The 16,389-nt window shown below is 36.2% G+C and overlaps 1 protein-coding gene across 1 annotated transcript in view; it reads right to left on the bottom strand.

Annotated features, from left to right (window-relative positions):
• Nucleotides 1-1,607: 1,607 nt before the first annotated feature.
• The window catches only part of galnt9 (polypeptide N-acetylgalactosaminyltransferase 9), an 82,646-nt gene continuing 67,864 nt past the window's right edge, over nt 1,608-16,389 (bottom strand). Inside the window, exons 7-11 of the mRNA XM_056746896.1 lie at nt 13,438-13,623; nt 10,111-10,248; nt 7,284-7,379; nt 3,424-3,591; nt 1,608-2,525 (exon numbers count right to left, since the gene is read on the bottom strand). Coding sequence (XP_056602874.1) covers nt 2,379-2,525; nt 3,424-3,591; nt 7,284-7,379; nt 10,111-10,248; nt 13,438-13,623 — 735 coding nt within the window. The 3' untranslated portion in view covers nt 1,608-2,378. The remainder of the gene's footprint in view (nt 2,526-3,423; nt 3,592-7,283; nt 7,380-10,110; nt 10,249-13,437; nt 13,624-16,389) is intronic.

Below are 16,389 nucleotides of genomic sequence, written 5' to 3'. Positions count from 1 at the left end.
TTTTCTCGTTTTCTTTTGCTTGTTATCAGAAATAATCTACAGGCACTTTATTATTTGCGAATGTGTACAGGAAGGCAGTCCATGAACGTGCATATACGCAGTTATGTTTGTTTACGTTGTTTCTTTGAAACCGTCTATAATATCTATTTCTATAATATAAAAACATATTATTAATAAAAAAAAATTCAAAAGGTAATGTGTAAAGATACTAATAAAAAATATATAAAATCTATATACATAATAATATTAAACAAACAAACAACTAAATAAGTTTAAAAGTTGAAAGCTTCTGTATAGGTTTAACAAAGCAAAATCCTGCCTGTACCCCCTGCAACAATCTTAAGTATCACCCCATTTTGTGGCACACATACCCTAGTAATCACTGCACAAAACTCTCATCAGCATCTCTTCAGCACATGTCTCAGAATTGCAGTACTCAGTGGGCTCCAGAATACATTAGGTCATTGTAAAGGAAGCAGATGGAGAAATGATTCACTGAAGCTAACTCCCTGTGCGTTTCCTCCTATGACTTCATCACTGAGAATAATGTGTGAAGAGCTTTTAGCATAAGCAAAAGCATTGCACCACACGGCTGCTATTCACAGATCAGCGGCGAATTTGTCTGTTCTCTCTGGTGTAGTTTTGAATAAGATCTTCTTCTCGTACTTCAGTGGATGCTTGTTCTTTATCAACTCATTTGAGCCGAACACCTGAAGCCCGGCTGAGCAGGTTTCAGTGATCTCTCCTTGTAAACAAGCTTGAAAGCAAATTAAAAAATGCCTCAAGTACACACAGGTGGTCCAAGCACTTACAGATGGATTCCTTGTCTTTTTTCTGATGAGCCTGGCCAGGGCATACTTTCTCGAAATATATACATGCTGGAGAGAAAAGATGAAGTGGCTTTCAGGGTAAATGAGAAAGCTGTGAATATATCAATGAAAACCAATAACACTTTTAAATGGGTGAGATTTAGGAGGAAAGGAGTGGCCGCTGAGTTCTGGGAAGACTTCAGAGCTCTGGGTGTGTATGGGACACATTTTTTTGCAATGAAAGTGAGTGTAAATTGGAGCAATAAACATATATATTTACCGGTATCATTTTGGCCTCTTTGTGTGAAGCTTCTAGTTAATGATTTTTAGCATGTCAAGTTGCAAATCAAAATGAATCCTTTTAAAATCAATATATATTTGTGCTGTCATTCTGAATGACTTAATTGTGCACATTTTTTCTTGTCTTCAAAATCTTTCATCAAAATGAAACAATCAAAGGTAAAACTTATGCTTTCCTGTAGCTCAGTGGTAAGAGCATTGCGTTAACAAAGCAAGACTGTGGGTTCAATCCCAGGGGAATGCAAATACCTATATAAAATGTATAGGAAAAAGCAATGTAAGTAGCTTTGGATAAAAGTGTCTACTAAATGTAAATGTAAATGTACAGAACGTTGGTTATTGTAAAAATTAAACCCTGGCGATAAGGATGCTCTTTTGACAGGGTGGTTACTGAAAAATATCAGACTGCTGCATCATACAATCAGAATCACGTATTCCAGTGTATTTTGCTAAAACAAAACACAATAAGCAACATTGTACAAAAAAAAATGTTTTATTACTTTGATTATCCTGGATTATCGCATTTTGAGTATTTTACAACATGTATCTATAATAAGACCTCTTAACATTATATTTACATTTCATTAATTTCAAATCAAACAGTTTGTACATGCTTAGGGATAAACATTCCCTGTTGTGATGGAGAAAGGCACATGAGTTCTTGGGTGAACACATGGTTTTGTTGTGCATTAGCAAAAAAAGAAGAACCAGGAAAGAAAATGCAACTACTGTGTCAGATTAAAGTCTAAACTACTTTCTTTTCTCGTAGCACTTGGGATATACATTTGAAGTTTCAACACGGATATTAAATTATCCAAAGCAATTCACAGCCTGAAGAAATACGTGTTGATATGGCAATTGATAAGAAATAAAACTCAAGACTTTACACAGAGGGGTTCGCAAAGTTTGCTCGCTCTTTGTTTATCTTCAACTCTTTTGAATATTACTCTCTGAGTTTCACTAAGACAGCTTGACAAAATTGAAAGCTGGGGTATACCAGAAGTCTGTACAGTGGACTCACTAAGAGTTTTCGACAAGCGATAAGACAGCAAGTCTTTTCCCTGTAATTATAGCTTTCTGGTTCAGCCTCTCGCCCACGTCCAAAGATTCTATTTCATCTTTAGACGTTTCTATTGAAAGTGTTTTACCCTGAAAATGGGTCCTGGAGCTAACAACGCTCCTCACGTGAGTTCTGCTCTTAACCTCTGACTCAGGGTTCGAGTCTATGGCTACTCTCCAGCACAGGGAGCCTGTGAGGTAAGATGGTCCTCAGTGTCTGGGGTGTTTTATCCAATTTCGAATCATCCACTTCTGCCCCGAGCACCTCTGGACCACCAGCCGCAGACCGAAGTTTGCCTCTTTGGACATTTCGACCTCCAAACAGCGCCCTGTGTCTCGACTTATGATGGGGCCATTCTGAGAAACAAATATTCAGCATCATAAATGCATTTGCCGAAATACATTTTGAAAATATATGAACTCTCTACTCTCTAGTCCAAGAATTTCTGTTTGCTGGATAGAGATTTTTATAAATAGTTTACGAGATATAGCGCATATAATGAGCACACTGTAATTTTTTGCTGCCTTAAATTTTTAAGTACTATAGAATAGGCTTACAATTTATTAAAACTTAATGTTGTAATTGTTTCAATGTTTTTAGATTATAGTTATCTGTGCCATAAAATATCTCATTGCACTATTTTTACCTATTTCATATTAAAAACCTTTTTAAGTTGAACAAAATTGTCTTCTATTAATCTTGTAATTAAACTTATATTAACTCATATTATAATAAACGTATATTAAACTTGAACTTATTTAAAACTTAAATTAGACTTTGAAAAATCTAGTTGTATTGCACATAAGTGATAAAATTAGGTTATTAAATACAACTAGATTTTTAACAGGTTAATATAATGTCAATTTAAATTATGAAGCCAATTTAATACAATTAAAAAAATTAAGGCAACTTTTCAAATTATGTTTTTTCAAATTAGTTTTTCCATGAATGATTTCTCCAAGATTAGTAATCACAGTTCCCTGAAACTGTGTTTATATATTTTCCATGCCTGCTCATTTATCATGACCAGCTGGCTGTTTTTAACAAAGAAACAGCATCCACTTTAAATCCATTTACTTTCTAAAACATTTTGTGTTTATTTTAAAAGAAATGTTTCTCTTTGATGTTAGCAAGCTTCATTAGGGGAATAAAGTGATATTTTTTAGTCTGAAGTACGGCATTAAATATTTATATGAAGCGGAAAGTAAACTAATAAATATTAATCCGGCATAAGTGCATACAAGTTTTTCTTACCTGTGTAAAATCCCAAAGCCTCTGGGAGGACCTGGTAACAGCATCACATTTTTTCAAGCTTGGAGTCTTTCCCCTGCCATCATCTACTAGGCATTTTGTGTCAGGCAGAAATGTGGTGGACCCCAGGGGTCCTAACTGCAGCAAGCCTTCGGTGGTGTACCTAGCCAGCTGAAATGAAATGGCAAAACATGCGTAAAACATCTGAACCGGCCAGAAAAGGGACTATATGATGTACAGAATGCCGCAATGGATGTTTTTCCTACTGTAAAGCTTACAATTAAAGAAATCTGTTAAAACCAGATTAAGTTTTGCCTAATTTTAATAAGCTGTTTTAAGCGTGCTGTTGCCATAACATGTAAATCTTGTTTTTTTTCTAGCTTTGTATGAGCACCAACACAAAACGTGACATATAAACAATTTAAAGTTGGCAATAGATGGTTAAATAAAAAGAAAAGACCGGTCACAATTTAAAGCGATAAAAATTATATTCTGACATTATTTTCTAACCCTCGAGTGGTTCCAAACTTGTATACATTTCTTTGTTCTGTTTAATACAAAAGATGATATTTTGAAGAATGTGGGAAAACGCTGTTGAGGCACCACCGACTATAGTGGTTTTCTTACTATGGAAGTAAAGAAAATGGTTTGCTTAAAAACACTCCAAAATATCTTTCTTCGTGTTCAGCATAAAACATAAATCTATACAGGTTTGTAACAATTTGAGGGTGAGTAAATGATGATAGAATTTCCTTTTTTTTGGTAAATCTCTTTAAAAATACAAAGATGTAATAGAGAATGAATTTGAATTCAATACACATATATTTTAATTACAAAATGGTTACATTTCATCAATTAATAATTGTAAATCGACAAGAAGAATGTGGAAGAGTAATGTAACATAGAAAGTTTGCAAAAAACTAAAATATAACTAAATTAAATACAGAAATGTAATACTTAAGTTTTAGAACAACCCAAACAAGATGGTTTGAGGAATAGAAGCAGTGCAATAACTACTCCATGATGTTGTTAATAAACTTCATAAGCCTGTTTGGTGATATAAGTAGAAATTTGGTCATTGTTAAAATCACATAACACAAGTAACCACAGTACTTTCCTATACGATCATCTTTATATCGCAAAGCACACATCATTTTAGCACTAATTTCACAATACTTAATACTCTGACATCTGGAAAGATTAAAATAAGATAACGGCTACCTATTACAGTAAGTACACCGTACCGAATAACACAGGTCAATAATTCATCTGAAAGTCAATCTTTGAGATATCATATCCCAAGGTCATCAAAATCTAATGAAGTACAAGCTGAAATTCAATGGAAGTCAAGCTTGCTCTATTGTGTCAAGTTAATCTATAGAAGCGAGGGTAATTGTCCGTTGACCGAGGTGAAAATAGCATTAGGACAATAGAGCGAGCTCATCTTTACGCATACTGCAACCTGATTCCAGTTCACAAGATACAGATTCACTTATACGACCACACGCAGACTGATTCACGGGGACGCCACTACAGGGTTTGTGTTGAAAGAATGACAAATAGGAGACAAGGTCCATTTTAAATAGGCACAGTATCTCCGTGAGTAAGCCGTGGGTCATGTCGTTTTTAAAAGCAGAATTGAAGAGTTAATTTGCAAAAACATGATAACTCAGGTTTTTTTTTATTGTGCGTTTCAATGAACAATAATCAAGTCGAGGTTGATTAAGTAATAAAAACTCAAAAGAATACAACTAAAAACACGATAATAAATAAAAAAAACCCACATTTTTTGAACATTTTTAAAACAGAGTTATTTGTTTTGGAAAATAAGCTCTTTAATTTGAGAAAGTATTTGTACAATAATTATTGATGGAACTATGAAATACAAGCTCGGAACTTAACCAAAGAGCAAAATTTACATAATTATACATGTGTAAAGCCTAAAGCAGGCTAAACACTTACTAACAATTTATAAAACAAAGCTTTAAATCAACACAGCATATTGAGTTGAGAAATATCAATTTCTAAAAAAAGTACATGAATATCTTTGTAAAACTTTTGAATGAGTGCAAAAATGTTTCATATTAAAATTCATTAATGCATAAATAAAGGACTGATTAAATGATTTGTGTGGTTTATTATTACTAAGGCACATGGGCATAAATTGTTTCTTTAAAATTTGTCTTTGGGGAGGGAGATGAAAAAACGAACAAAATGAGGCTTAGATGTATCCAGTAAAACCAGCCTTTATTGTAATTTGACGATACAATGGGAATACACTTCAATTGCTTTATTTCCCTCAGGCTTGGATTATGGACTAGGACTGTCATTGGTTTAGAGTGCGTGCCAGAGAGAAATAGATTGTATTTCAAACTGTTCACTGGATTATGCCTCTATTGTGCACGGATGACAACGAGGTCATGGCGCAGAGTCAAAGGTCAGTTGTTTGATTATTTCATATCTATTTATTCCAAATAAATGAAAATATCAAACACTGCAGTCACATCTAAACCAAAGACTTATGAAAAAGAATCCACTGTTTTGCCCAGCAGGCATGCAGTCATGGGCAGGCAACTACGGAAATTGAGATACGATCTTTGGGTAATTCTACTCCAAGCTGCTGTCTGTCTCCAGACAATGGCGCAATGCACCACCAACACGAGCTAAGTCTATATTGAGGTTGAAAGGACATGTTTCAATTACAAATCTCATTTAATTCTCGCAAATCACATCAAGTGGGTTTGCGCTGGTGGAAATGACACATTTATTTTCCCCAGACTGATGTTACATATGTCCTGAACTTGATTTCATTAAACCAGCTTTTCATGCGCTGAATACACTTGGCTGCTAGCCAGAATATAAATATAATTTAAATGCAATGATGTAACCACAAATTCAGGATTTAGGGTAACCAAATGTGATCGCTTCAGAATCCGTCATTGAAAATCCCACCACTAATCTTAATATTTGGGTTTTAAACAAATCAAGACTATCATACATTAGGTTTTGAAATACATCTCCATAAAATGGAAGGAAGGAGTCGGGAACCGGAAGACATTCAAAACATTTAATAACAGAAATAAAAACAGTCGGCGGCCCCTCACGGACGACCGCCGGCAAACAAAATATAAATACAAATCACAAGAACATAAATACAAACTTAACATAACTTCGGGCCCGGTCCTCTCTCTTCGACGGTCCGGTCGTTCGTTCCTTTTTTATGCTCCCTATCTCATACGTGATTCGAGCCCGGTGTGCGCACAGCTGGCGCTCATTCACAATTACTCACCGGACTCGAACCACAGTCTCGCCCCGCCTACTCTACTACAAGGTTCCTATCAAATACGTTTAGAGTCAAAAGATAACTGGCTTAAAGGTCCAATGTGTACTTTTTTGAGTATCTATTGATAGAAATGCAATACAATATACATAAATATGTTTTCAGAGATTTATAAAGACTTAACACAATGAAACGATGTTTTTACTACCTAACTATCTACATACAGTACACGGCGGGTCTCCTTACGTGGAATTCGGCACATTGTCTCTACAGTAGCCCAACAAAACCATTAAAGCTTTTAGCCTTTAAAAATAATAGAATTACATAATAGGACCGTCTGTCTGCACAGGTTCCAATATAGCTAAAACTGAAAGTGTGTCGGAGCCAATAGCCATGTGATCAGTGTTCTGACATACGGCGCATCTGTGCCTCCGGCGACCTGAGTTTGAATCCCAGCTCAAAGTCCAGTGCTGATACCACTCCCCTCACTCCACCCTGCCCTTTCCTTTCAAAATCCCTACTGCCCAGTCAAATAAAGGCATAAAAGCCCAAAAATATCAACAATAAGTATGAGCACACTAACCTGTGATGACATGCCGTGACATGGGTAGAGTATCGCCCTGTCATCATCCTCTGACCCCTGATCAAGGCAGTAGCCACTGGCTTTACTGTTTCGCACCTGATAAACAAATACACACAAAAAAACAGTTTGTTATTATAATAGTGAGGACATCTCATGTCATGTCTACCTTTTGAGAAAAAGAGATAAGGTAAGTGTTTTTTTTGTCTGTTAAGTATTCACAGAAGAGATGTTTTTTAAGTGATTTTCTTAATGATGTGAGAGATGTGGTTGATCGGACTGAGTTAGGATGAATGTTCCACAAGCAAGGAGTTGTGAAGGAGAATGAGCGGGAAAACGATTTACTGCCCTTATGGAACGGGAATACAAGACGCCGCTGGGTTGGTGAACGCAGGGATCTTGATGGGGTGTAGGAGTGTGTGAAAGTATGCCGGTTCACATCCAGTGGTAGTCCTGTAGGCAAGCATTGGTGATTTGAATCTGATACAGGCTTCAACCGGTAGCCAGTGGAGAGAGATGAAAAGGGGTGTCACATGATCCCTTTTGGGCTGTTGGAAGATGAGGCGTGCTGCTGCGTTCATGAGGTTTGATAGCCTTTGCAGGAAGACCAGCAAGGAGAGCATTGCAGTAGTCCCCCTTGAGATTACCAGGGCCTGGACAAGGAGTTATGGCGCATGCTCAGTGCGATAGGATCTAACCTTTCTAATGTTGAAAAAGGCATATCGGCTTGACCGTGTTGTCTTTGCAATGTGATTATTGAAGGACAGCTGTTTATCAAATATGACCCCGAGGTTCCTGTCTGTTTTGGAAGGAATGATGTGGTATTGCAGAGTTGGGAGGTGAGATCGTGTTGTACCGTGGAGTGTGCCGGAAACACAAGTAGTTCTGTCTTGGCAGGGTTCATCTGGAGGTGATGCTCTTTCATCCAAGCTGAGATGTCTACTAGGGATGCTATAATGCAAGCTGCTACAGTGGTCATAGACTTCTGTTGTTTTCATACCAAGGTAATAATATTATTTAGAAGATCCCTCAAAGATATAGTTCACCCCTAAAAACGAATTCTGTCAAATGAAGTTCAAAACCTGTATATAACTATTTCTTCCGCAGAACACAAAAGAAGATATTTTGAGTGGTTTTGTGTCCATACAATGGAAGTCAATGGAAGCCAATAAGGTTTGATTAAAACTATCTTCTTTTGTGGTCCCCTAAAGAAAGAAAGTCATACAGGTTAGAAATTACATTGGAGTTACAAGAATTTTGATTTTTGAATAAACTACCCCCTAAATTACACAAAACTGTTGAGATCTAAATTGATATTAGGCTACATTATATTTATGAAATTCGCATAAGCTTTCAAATGGTTAACTCAAATGTGCATTCAGGATACAATTTTTAAGTACTGTATGTACAGGATTTTGTTAATTGATCGATTTTTATACTAGTAAGAACCAACTAAAAACATCACAACTCTTTTTTAATATTTGAATATATGAGGACAGTCTGAAGATTTGTTTTTTGGGACAAGAAATCAACCTTAGTCAAACCTGAACACAAACATTATTTTTCTGTTGTAATTGTGTTTTTTACAGCTTGATAATAAATGAACACGCCTTACCGGTGGAAACCTGTTCGTTAGATGACAGCATTGAGTATCCATAAAACCTAATACTGGACAGAGCAAGAGACGTGCTGAATGTGTGGTCTTGCGGAGGGATATTTTCAGAGACAAACTATTGCAATGACACTATAGATTTTCCACTCTTGCAGTTACAGGGATCAATTTAAAAATGCAGGTCTCATTTTTTCTTTCCCAGATTGAAAATGCTGTGCGATTTCAGTTGAGATTCAGGCCTGTTGAATTCAAATGCACACACACACACATACTTGTACACACACTGGTTTCCATGTTTTAATGGGGACGTTCCTTAACAGGCTATACTATATATATATTCTATCCCCTAACTCTAGCCTGACACCAAAACCTATTAATCACACAAACAACCTGAAAAATGTCCCCACAAGGTCAAAATTTACTGGTATAACTATCTTTGTGGGGATGTTAGGTCCCCACACATTGATGAAGACCAGTACACACACACCTCCCTCTAACTACACACTAACACTCAAAAGCTAATAGCAGCCTCATTAAATCTCATTATGAGGAAATTGGTGCTAATCCCAATGCTTGCTACATTGTTGCTATGGAGACCAATTATCTTTACATTTCTGTTGTGTTGCTGCTATTTCGCAAATTCGTACTAAAATTGTGCATTTCAATCTGTGAATAATAAAATCATACGGTTATTTGTGGAAATGGATATATGTGGATGTAACCCACTTTTTGCTTGTTGTGAGTACAAAACAAAGGAATTTTAGTATTCATTTATACATGCAATAGATTTTTTTGTTATAAAACCGATATATATTAATAATATGAATCATTTTTTGTACTGTTAGACCCATGCTGGTAACAGCAATTTTAATAAAATAACAAAGACATTTTTGTTAATTTTCATGCAAGCAAGTTTAGTCTTCAGCAATTTTTTGCATCCCACATTCAAAAGCGTATGAATGAGAAGTCTGGTGTAACTGTCACTTTAAATAAAACATCTGTGTCTAAACGCTTAAATTCGACACTGCGACTTTAAATTCAAGAGAGCTGCTTTGGTTCTGAAACATCTGCTCAATTCAATCTAAGTGAATGATAAATTGTTCACATTCTTCTAGAAGAATGAAAACATTAAACTAACAGTGTGTGAAAGCACAAACCTTCCCGTGAAAGGTTTTATTGGTTTAAAATGTGCGTAAAAGGTTGATGTGTCTTTATTACCTCTCCGTAAGTGATGGTGTTATTGTAGATTCTCATCTCAGGATAGACATGCTCCAGGTACCAGCGGAAGCTCCTGCAGTTCATTTTCTTCCTCAGCGCTACACGCTCTGACACGTCCCCAAAATCCACTCCCGGGTTCTGGATAAACACAAAGAGACACTTTGTAGTCATTTCACAGGCACTGTTTTATACAAAACAATAAATGCATTAATTTGGTTCCAAACCCATCCTGTGTTCATCCTTTGATGTAAAATCTTTCTGTTCTTTTCCATTAAAGCATTTTGAACCCATGGAGCTCTCAAGCTTTACAAGACAAGCACTTTTGAAAGTAGTCAGTGTGACCTCTGTCTACTGAAGTTATTGAATAGCTTTTTGCAACGACTAAAGCGAAATCTGTACAGACGCACTATAACAAAGTTTGCCTTTTTTGAGCTTGGCAGCATCGGGTCACAATATGCTTTTTTTACAAAGTAAAAATCAGATATGCTCATTTGTAGGTGTTATTTGGGAATTTTGAAATGACATACGCATTTTGAGTGAAATTTTTAATTATTAATGGGAGCCTTTATCATCATGTATTATGTACAATCTTAAAAGTATGATACCCAGACTAATGGCTGGAACACCCTACAAGACTTTTACAAAACTAGACATCTTACACGTGGAGACTTTTTGTAAATTTTCAGATAGAAACACACTAAGACCCGATTCACATTTCGCGTTTATAACCGCGTGGAAAACGCTAGGCACTATCCTGGCATCTGTCGCTAAGCAACCATGGGCCACGATAGTTGCCGAGATGAGGAGGTATAAACAAAGGATATATGGATTATATCCACTGAAAATACATTGTAATCATTAGGCTACTAAATTTAATTTTGCTGTGAGCATCTGTGTCTCCATTTTCATTGATCTTGTCTATATTGTCTGGTTGGTTCTTTTCGCATGACCTGCGATGCGCTCACGCCTTTCTGAAAAGTTGAGATTTTTTCATCTCGATGCTGCGCGATCGCTCATGAAAAAAGAGCGCGTCGCAGCAGTGCTTGAGCTTATGTAAGCATGCACAGCGGACTGATACAAAGAACTTCAAAACAGCATGCCGGTATTTAGAAACACGCTCAGAATTTAAAACGGAATCTCTAAAGTTGTCACATTAGTACTTAAGGGGTTAGGGTGTGGATGAATTGGTAGTCTACAAATCTTAGAACAAAAAGCATCTATTAGTGGCCTTTGGTACTGTAGCTGAGTGTTCAAAACATATTTTTTTGTACATGCAATATTGTATAGAATCTCAGACATTTGGTTACGTTAAAGTAGATGTTTTGCTCAAGTCTAATTCGTTCTCTAAAATAAAGCACTTTTTTATTTTTTCCTGACCCGCTTTCTTTCATGTCCCAGCACCGAATAATAGTACTGCTTGTGAAAAAAGTAGTGCCTGTGCATTGCCATGATATCATGTGTCTGTAAGTCCAGATTCATTACTAAAAATGGAATTACCCCCTCTAAACAAAAAACAGCCTGCCCCTTCATACCAGGAACCTTCATGCTCATGATATAAAAACATATAAGTAAGAGCCTGTGCTAGTTGATGTCAATCGACTGCTGCTCCATTATGACAAAAATTATAATCACAATTATTATTTTTCATGATTACTTATTGACTTTTGAAACAACATAAACAATAAATAGCTTGTCCATAACTTAAGTTGAACTGAAAAGCAAATAAAAATAATTGCAAAAATGGAATTGTAAAAAATCTATATTTTCTAATTGTCAGTCCCAGAAAATTTGAGAAAGTTCTGTAGCACAGGGAAGATGGGATGAAGCATTGATGGGTGACTATATCCAGAACTTGGTTCGTGAGGACAGTATTTTAGTAACTGTCATGTTAAACTGTTTTTTTAAGCTTAGTGTTATACCAGGTGTTATAATAGGCCACCGAAATATATTAATGTGAATACTGTCGATGGGACAAAAAGGAATGTGATTTTCATATTCAGCATGTGAAACTTAAACTTTAAAAATGAGCGGAATACAACTTTTATAAAATTTTGTTTTAAAACTTTTATAAAAGTTTGTTTGTGTTAATTAAACAAACAACCCATCATATCAGCCCTATGATATAAATAAAAATAAATTGTTTTTACAGGTATGTTTCTATCATTCATGAGGACTGATGACCACTTAAAAAAATGTGGGAACTGTTGTATTAGGAATGAATGCACTACAATAAAGATGTATGGAATGTAATACTGCATCAGACTGAATACATTCACTTGTTACTGTAAGCTATTACGTGCTTGTTTTCCATTAAAAAAGTTTTGTTACAAGGTGAAGTATCTCATTATATTTACTGTCCAATGCTATTCCTAAAGTGCTTCAAAGCAATTAAACCTTTTAATGGCTTAAGCGCTGGCTTTGATAAATTACTCTATTCCAGCTTTATCTTTCAGAGAGACATTGTTTTTTAACAGATCATGAATCATTCAAATAAATTACATTGAAGTTATTAAATGAATACAATAATAGCTAAGCTTAATACTGAACAACACTTTCACAAATTACCCAGGTCAAAAGTGTGATAGAAATACCATATAATTACACAATATCTGTGTGAAACAAGCATTCCTGCAGCTCAGTTTGTACATCATGAGGCGCTAGAAATACCAAATTCAATGATTCGATTCCCAAGGACCACACAAAGTGTGAAAATGTATTGCACGAATTAGAGATGCAACGACATATCGGCTTATAATCGGTATCGGTCAATAAAAGCAATTTTTCACACTATCGGCTATCGGTTTAAAAACAGATGATCAGGGATGGTCATAACCTGTCAGATATATCACCAGTTTGATGTTCAATATTAGTAGTTATTATATGAATTAATAACATTCAGAAAGTTAAGAGTTATTCATTTAATCTTCAGAATCGATATCGGCAGATATCACTCTCAATAATCGGCTATCGGTATCGGTGGAGAAATGTATTATCGGTACGTCTAAATGCATTGAAGGTTGCTTTGGAGAAAAGTATCAGTCAAATTCTTCAATATAAAATCAAAAGCAGAAGTTTATTTGCTCTCCATTTAATTTCAATGCCGTGGAAACACAGAATTGTAAAATGACAGCGGTAATTGTGTGCAGATTAAAACCAACTCTGACAAGTTGCCAAACTTAATTTACAATCTCGCACTGTGCATTGTGCCTCGTGTAAATGACGACAGTAAATTAATCAAGACAAAATTAATCACCGCAATTGTTTTCCATTAACCATTGGCTCGACAAATGAGGTTGGGTTAAAGTGAGTGCTGGAAGTGTAACTCACATTCATTGGAATATTCCAGGCCATGTAAACATGGGACTTAAACTCATCCATCCAGACTTCGGCCGCTCTCAATGCGTTTCGCTTGGCGTAGTAGTCAATGTCATTGTTGTAGGGTTTCTTTGTGCGTTCGATGTGTGCCACTCTAGCACACGGAAGGACCTCCATGCTGCCGCCACATTGCCAGACCTGTTAAAAGAGAGAGAAAAGTTATTAAAAGTAAGCATTTACAGTATGAGCAAATGAGCTCTGCCATTTGCTTTGTTTGGTGGTGCCGACTAAGTATTCTATGACTTCTAACCTTATTCTGATTAAATTATGTCGTTCATTTTTGATGAGAAATTTCAGGGTGAACTACTGTATCCCTTTACATTTTCATGCCACCATCATTAGCTTCCAGGGTAACACAGGCAGTATAACAACTGTTTAGCATTGGATTTTCCCACTGTATTTCTGCTTATTTCTTGCATTATGTTGACTACCGCAATTGTGATAATAAGCATAAAACCACAGGGAAGTAATATGCCATTTACAGACCGTGAAACATACAAAGCCAAACACTGCCATCTAAATTCCAACCTACAGATCGCTCTCCAAAAGAACTGCTTTTTATTTGGGGCAGTTACTTCTCCATTGAGGTTTGCCCCCTTCATAATACAAAGTGTGTGTGCTCGCTTGATACAGCAATTAAATGTTAAGGGCCATTAGTTTGTGCTGAGATGAGAGAAACAGGGAGTGATAAATGAACGGGTGGAAGAACGAGCGTAAATATGGTTTTCCCTCGAGACCCACCAGTCACGCTGTTATGCTGACACAGGCTACATGTGTCTGCCTACACATCGCAGAAATATAGAAAAACAAGCCCAAAACAAATGCCATTATAAAACAGAAACCGTTATGCAGTGATGACAAGAGGACGGGAAAGTTCAAAGAAGTCTGCTTTGTACGTTTTTTCTTACGTTTGCATCTTAAGTGTCAATTTCGTTGGCACTTTATGACACTCACAATTAACTCTTTCACCGCCATTGACGAGTTATCTCGTCATTTAAAAAAAAAACGGTTCCCTGCCAAAGACGAGTTTTACGGCAATCAGTGTTTGTACTGTTATACAGCAGGTGGCACTATTACACACCTTTGGGAAAAAGTACAGAATCCCAGAACCTAGAATGTATATGTTTTAGCGGTTTTTAATGATTGTTCCGAGTGTAATCTGGGCGGAATCTTTGACAAAAAACATTATTATCTCAGCTGTTTAATCAAAGTGATGCATTTTTGAAGAAACCTACCAACATCTACGGAGTGATAAAAAACGAACAAATGAAGATAGAAGAATACTAGTTAAACTTAAAAAGGCTGGCGGGGAATGAGTTAAAGAGACTATTCACCCAATAAATAAATTCTGTCATCATTTATTTACCTTCATATCATTCCAAACCTGTAAGACTTTCTTTCTCTTCAAAACACAAAAGAAGATGTTTTGAAGAACGTTGGTAACTAAACAAGATTGCCTCCGTTGACTTCCACTGTATGGATACAAAAACAATATTTCTCAAAATATCTTCATCTGTGTTCCACAGAAGAAAGGATTTTAAACAACATGAGGGGGACTACCTAATGACATTGTATTTTTCGCCACTGTCCATAGGTTCAATGATAAATTTAAGCAATGGAATAATGTAATGTAATCTCATAATTGTTATTATGCAATTTCATGTTGATGTGATGTTATGATAAAAAAATCTAACTTAAATCATTTGATTCTACTGAATGGTATTCTGTATGCTTAGTGGCTTTACCGAATGTTTCCATAGTAGGGAACACTCTTCATGCGCCGTCTCTTTAAGAGCAAGCGGTCTTCTATCTTCCGCTAAGCGTGACATTAATGGAACCAGCTCTGCATTCACTGACTTTCATTAACTGTGAAAATACTTTAAACTTCAGCACCGCTGATCCATAGTACAACCTAGGTGTACAAAATCAATCTTGGAGTTCTGTTATGGTCTCACTGCCAGTCGACTCGGAATCGTAGTTCTACCCATTTCATGCTCCCTTTCTGCCTGCATTGAATACTTTACTGTGTGCTTTGTTCAAGCTCAATAACAGCCTCCTCTTGGTCATCGAAAGACATTTAGACATATTAGACATTAGAGAATCTGGTAATGTAAGGAGACCGTTTTGAAGACAAATTTTTAAAAAAAATTACAGGAAAGTCATGTATTGCCGCTTTAATAAAACACCCCAAAACTATATTATAAACTCAACATAAAAATAAATTAGAGATTCAAGGATTAACAGCCCTTGTCTGTTAAGCTCTTTCTCTTATTTGCACAAATATTTCTTTTCCAATATAACACTCTCCGGAAGTCCCTCCCTCCAAATTATATGGTTACCAAGAAAATATCTTGACTACACTCATTTTAAAAGTGAAATTCTAATGAAAACTCAAGGCTTCAAACTATTATAATTAATGTCAACTGTCAAATAATATTCAAGTTTGCATGTGTAACTGTGATCCTGAAAGACAGAATTATTGCATTGCATCACAACTGCTCTTCCAAACTAACACGACCTACTGTAGATTTCACCGAATAAATCTACATGCATTTGGACAAGATATATTCAATGAGATCCTGAATGTCCTCTGTAAAACCTCCCTTTAGATTGGACCCTCTCTGTAGGAGTGGGAGTGATATTGTACGATTCCAAGCACAGTAGGCAAGCGCGGATTAACGCATAGGGCTAACCTAGGCTGCAGCCTAGGAGCCCCACCTGTTTAGGGGGCCCTGATTGGATTATTTATTTTTTATTTACATTAGCACGAATAAAAAATAAAGAGTGTGACATGGGGGGCGTGGTTCAGCGAGGTCTGTGGCTGGAGGAAGAAGCAGGAGATGAGGGTTGTGTTAGTAGGTCAAGTGCACATCATGAACAACTGTGTCTCGTTCCAGTGATTGG

The sequence above is a fragment of the Triplophysa dalaica genome, chromosome 4 (genome assembly GCF_015846415.1).
Source record: "Triplophysa dalaica isolate WHDGS20190420 chromosome 4, ASM1584641v1, whole genome shotgun sequence".
NCBI lineage: Eukaryota > Metazoa > Chordata > Actinopteri > Cypriniformes > Nemacheilidae > Triplophysa > Triplophysa dalaica.
The sequence above is the reverse complement of the archived record's forward strand: the minus strand, read 5'-3'. Positions and strand labels throughout refer to the sequence as shown.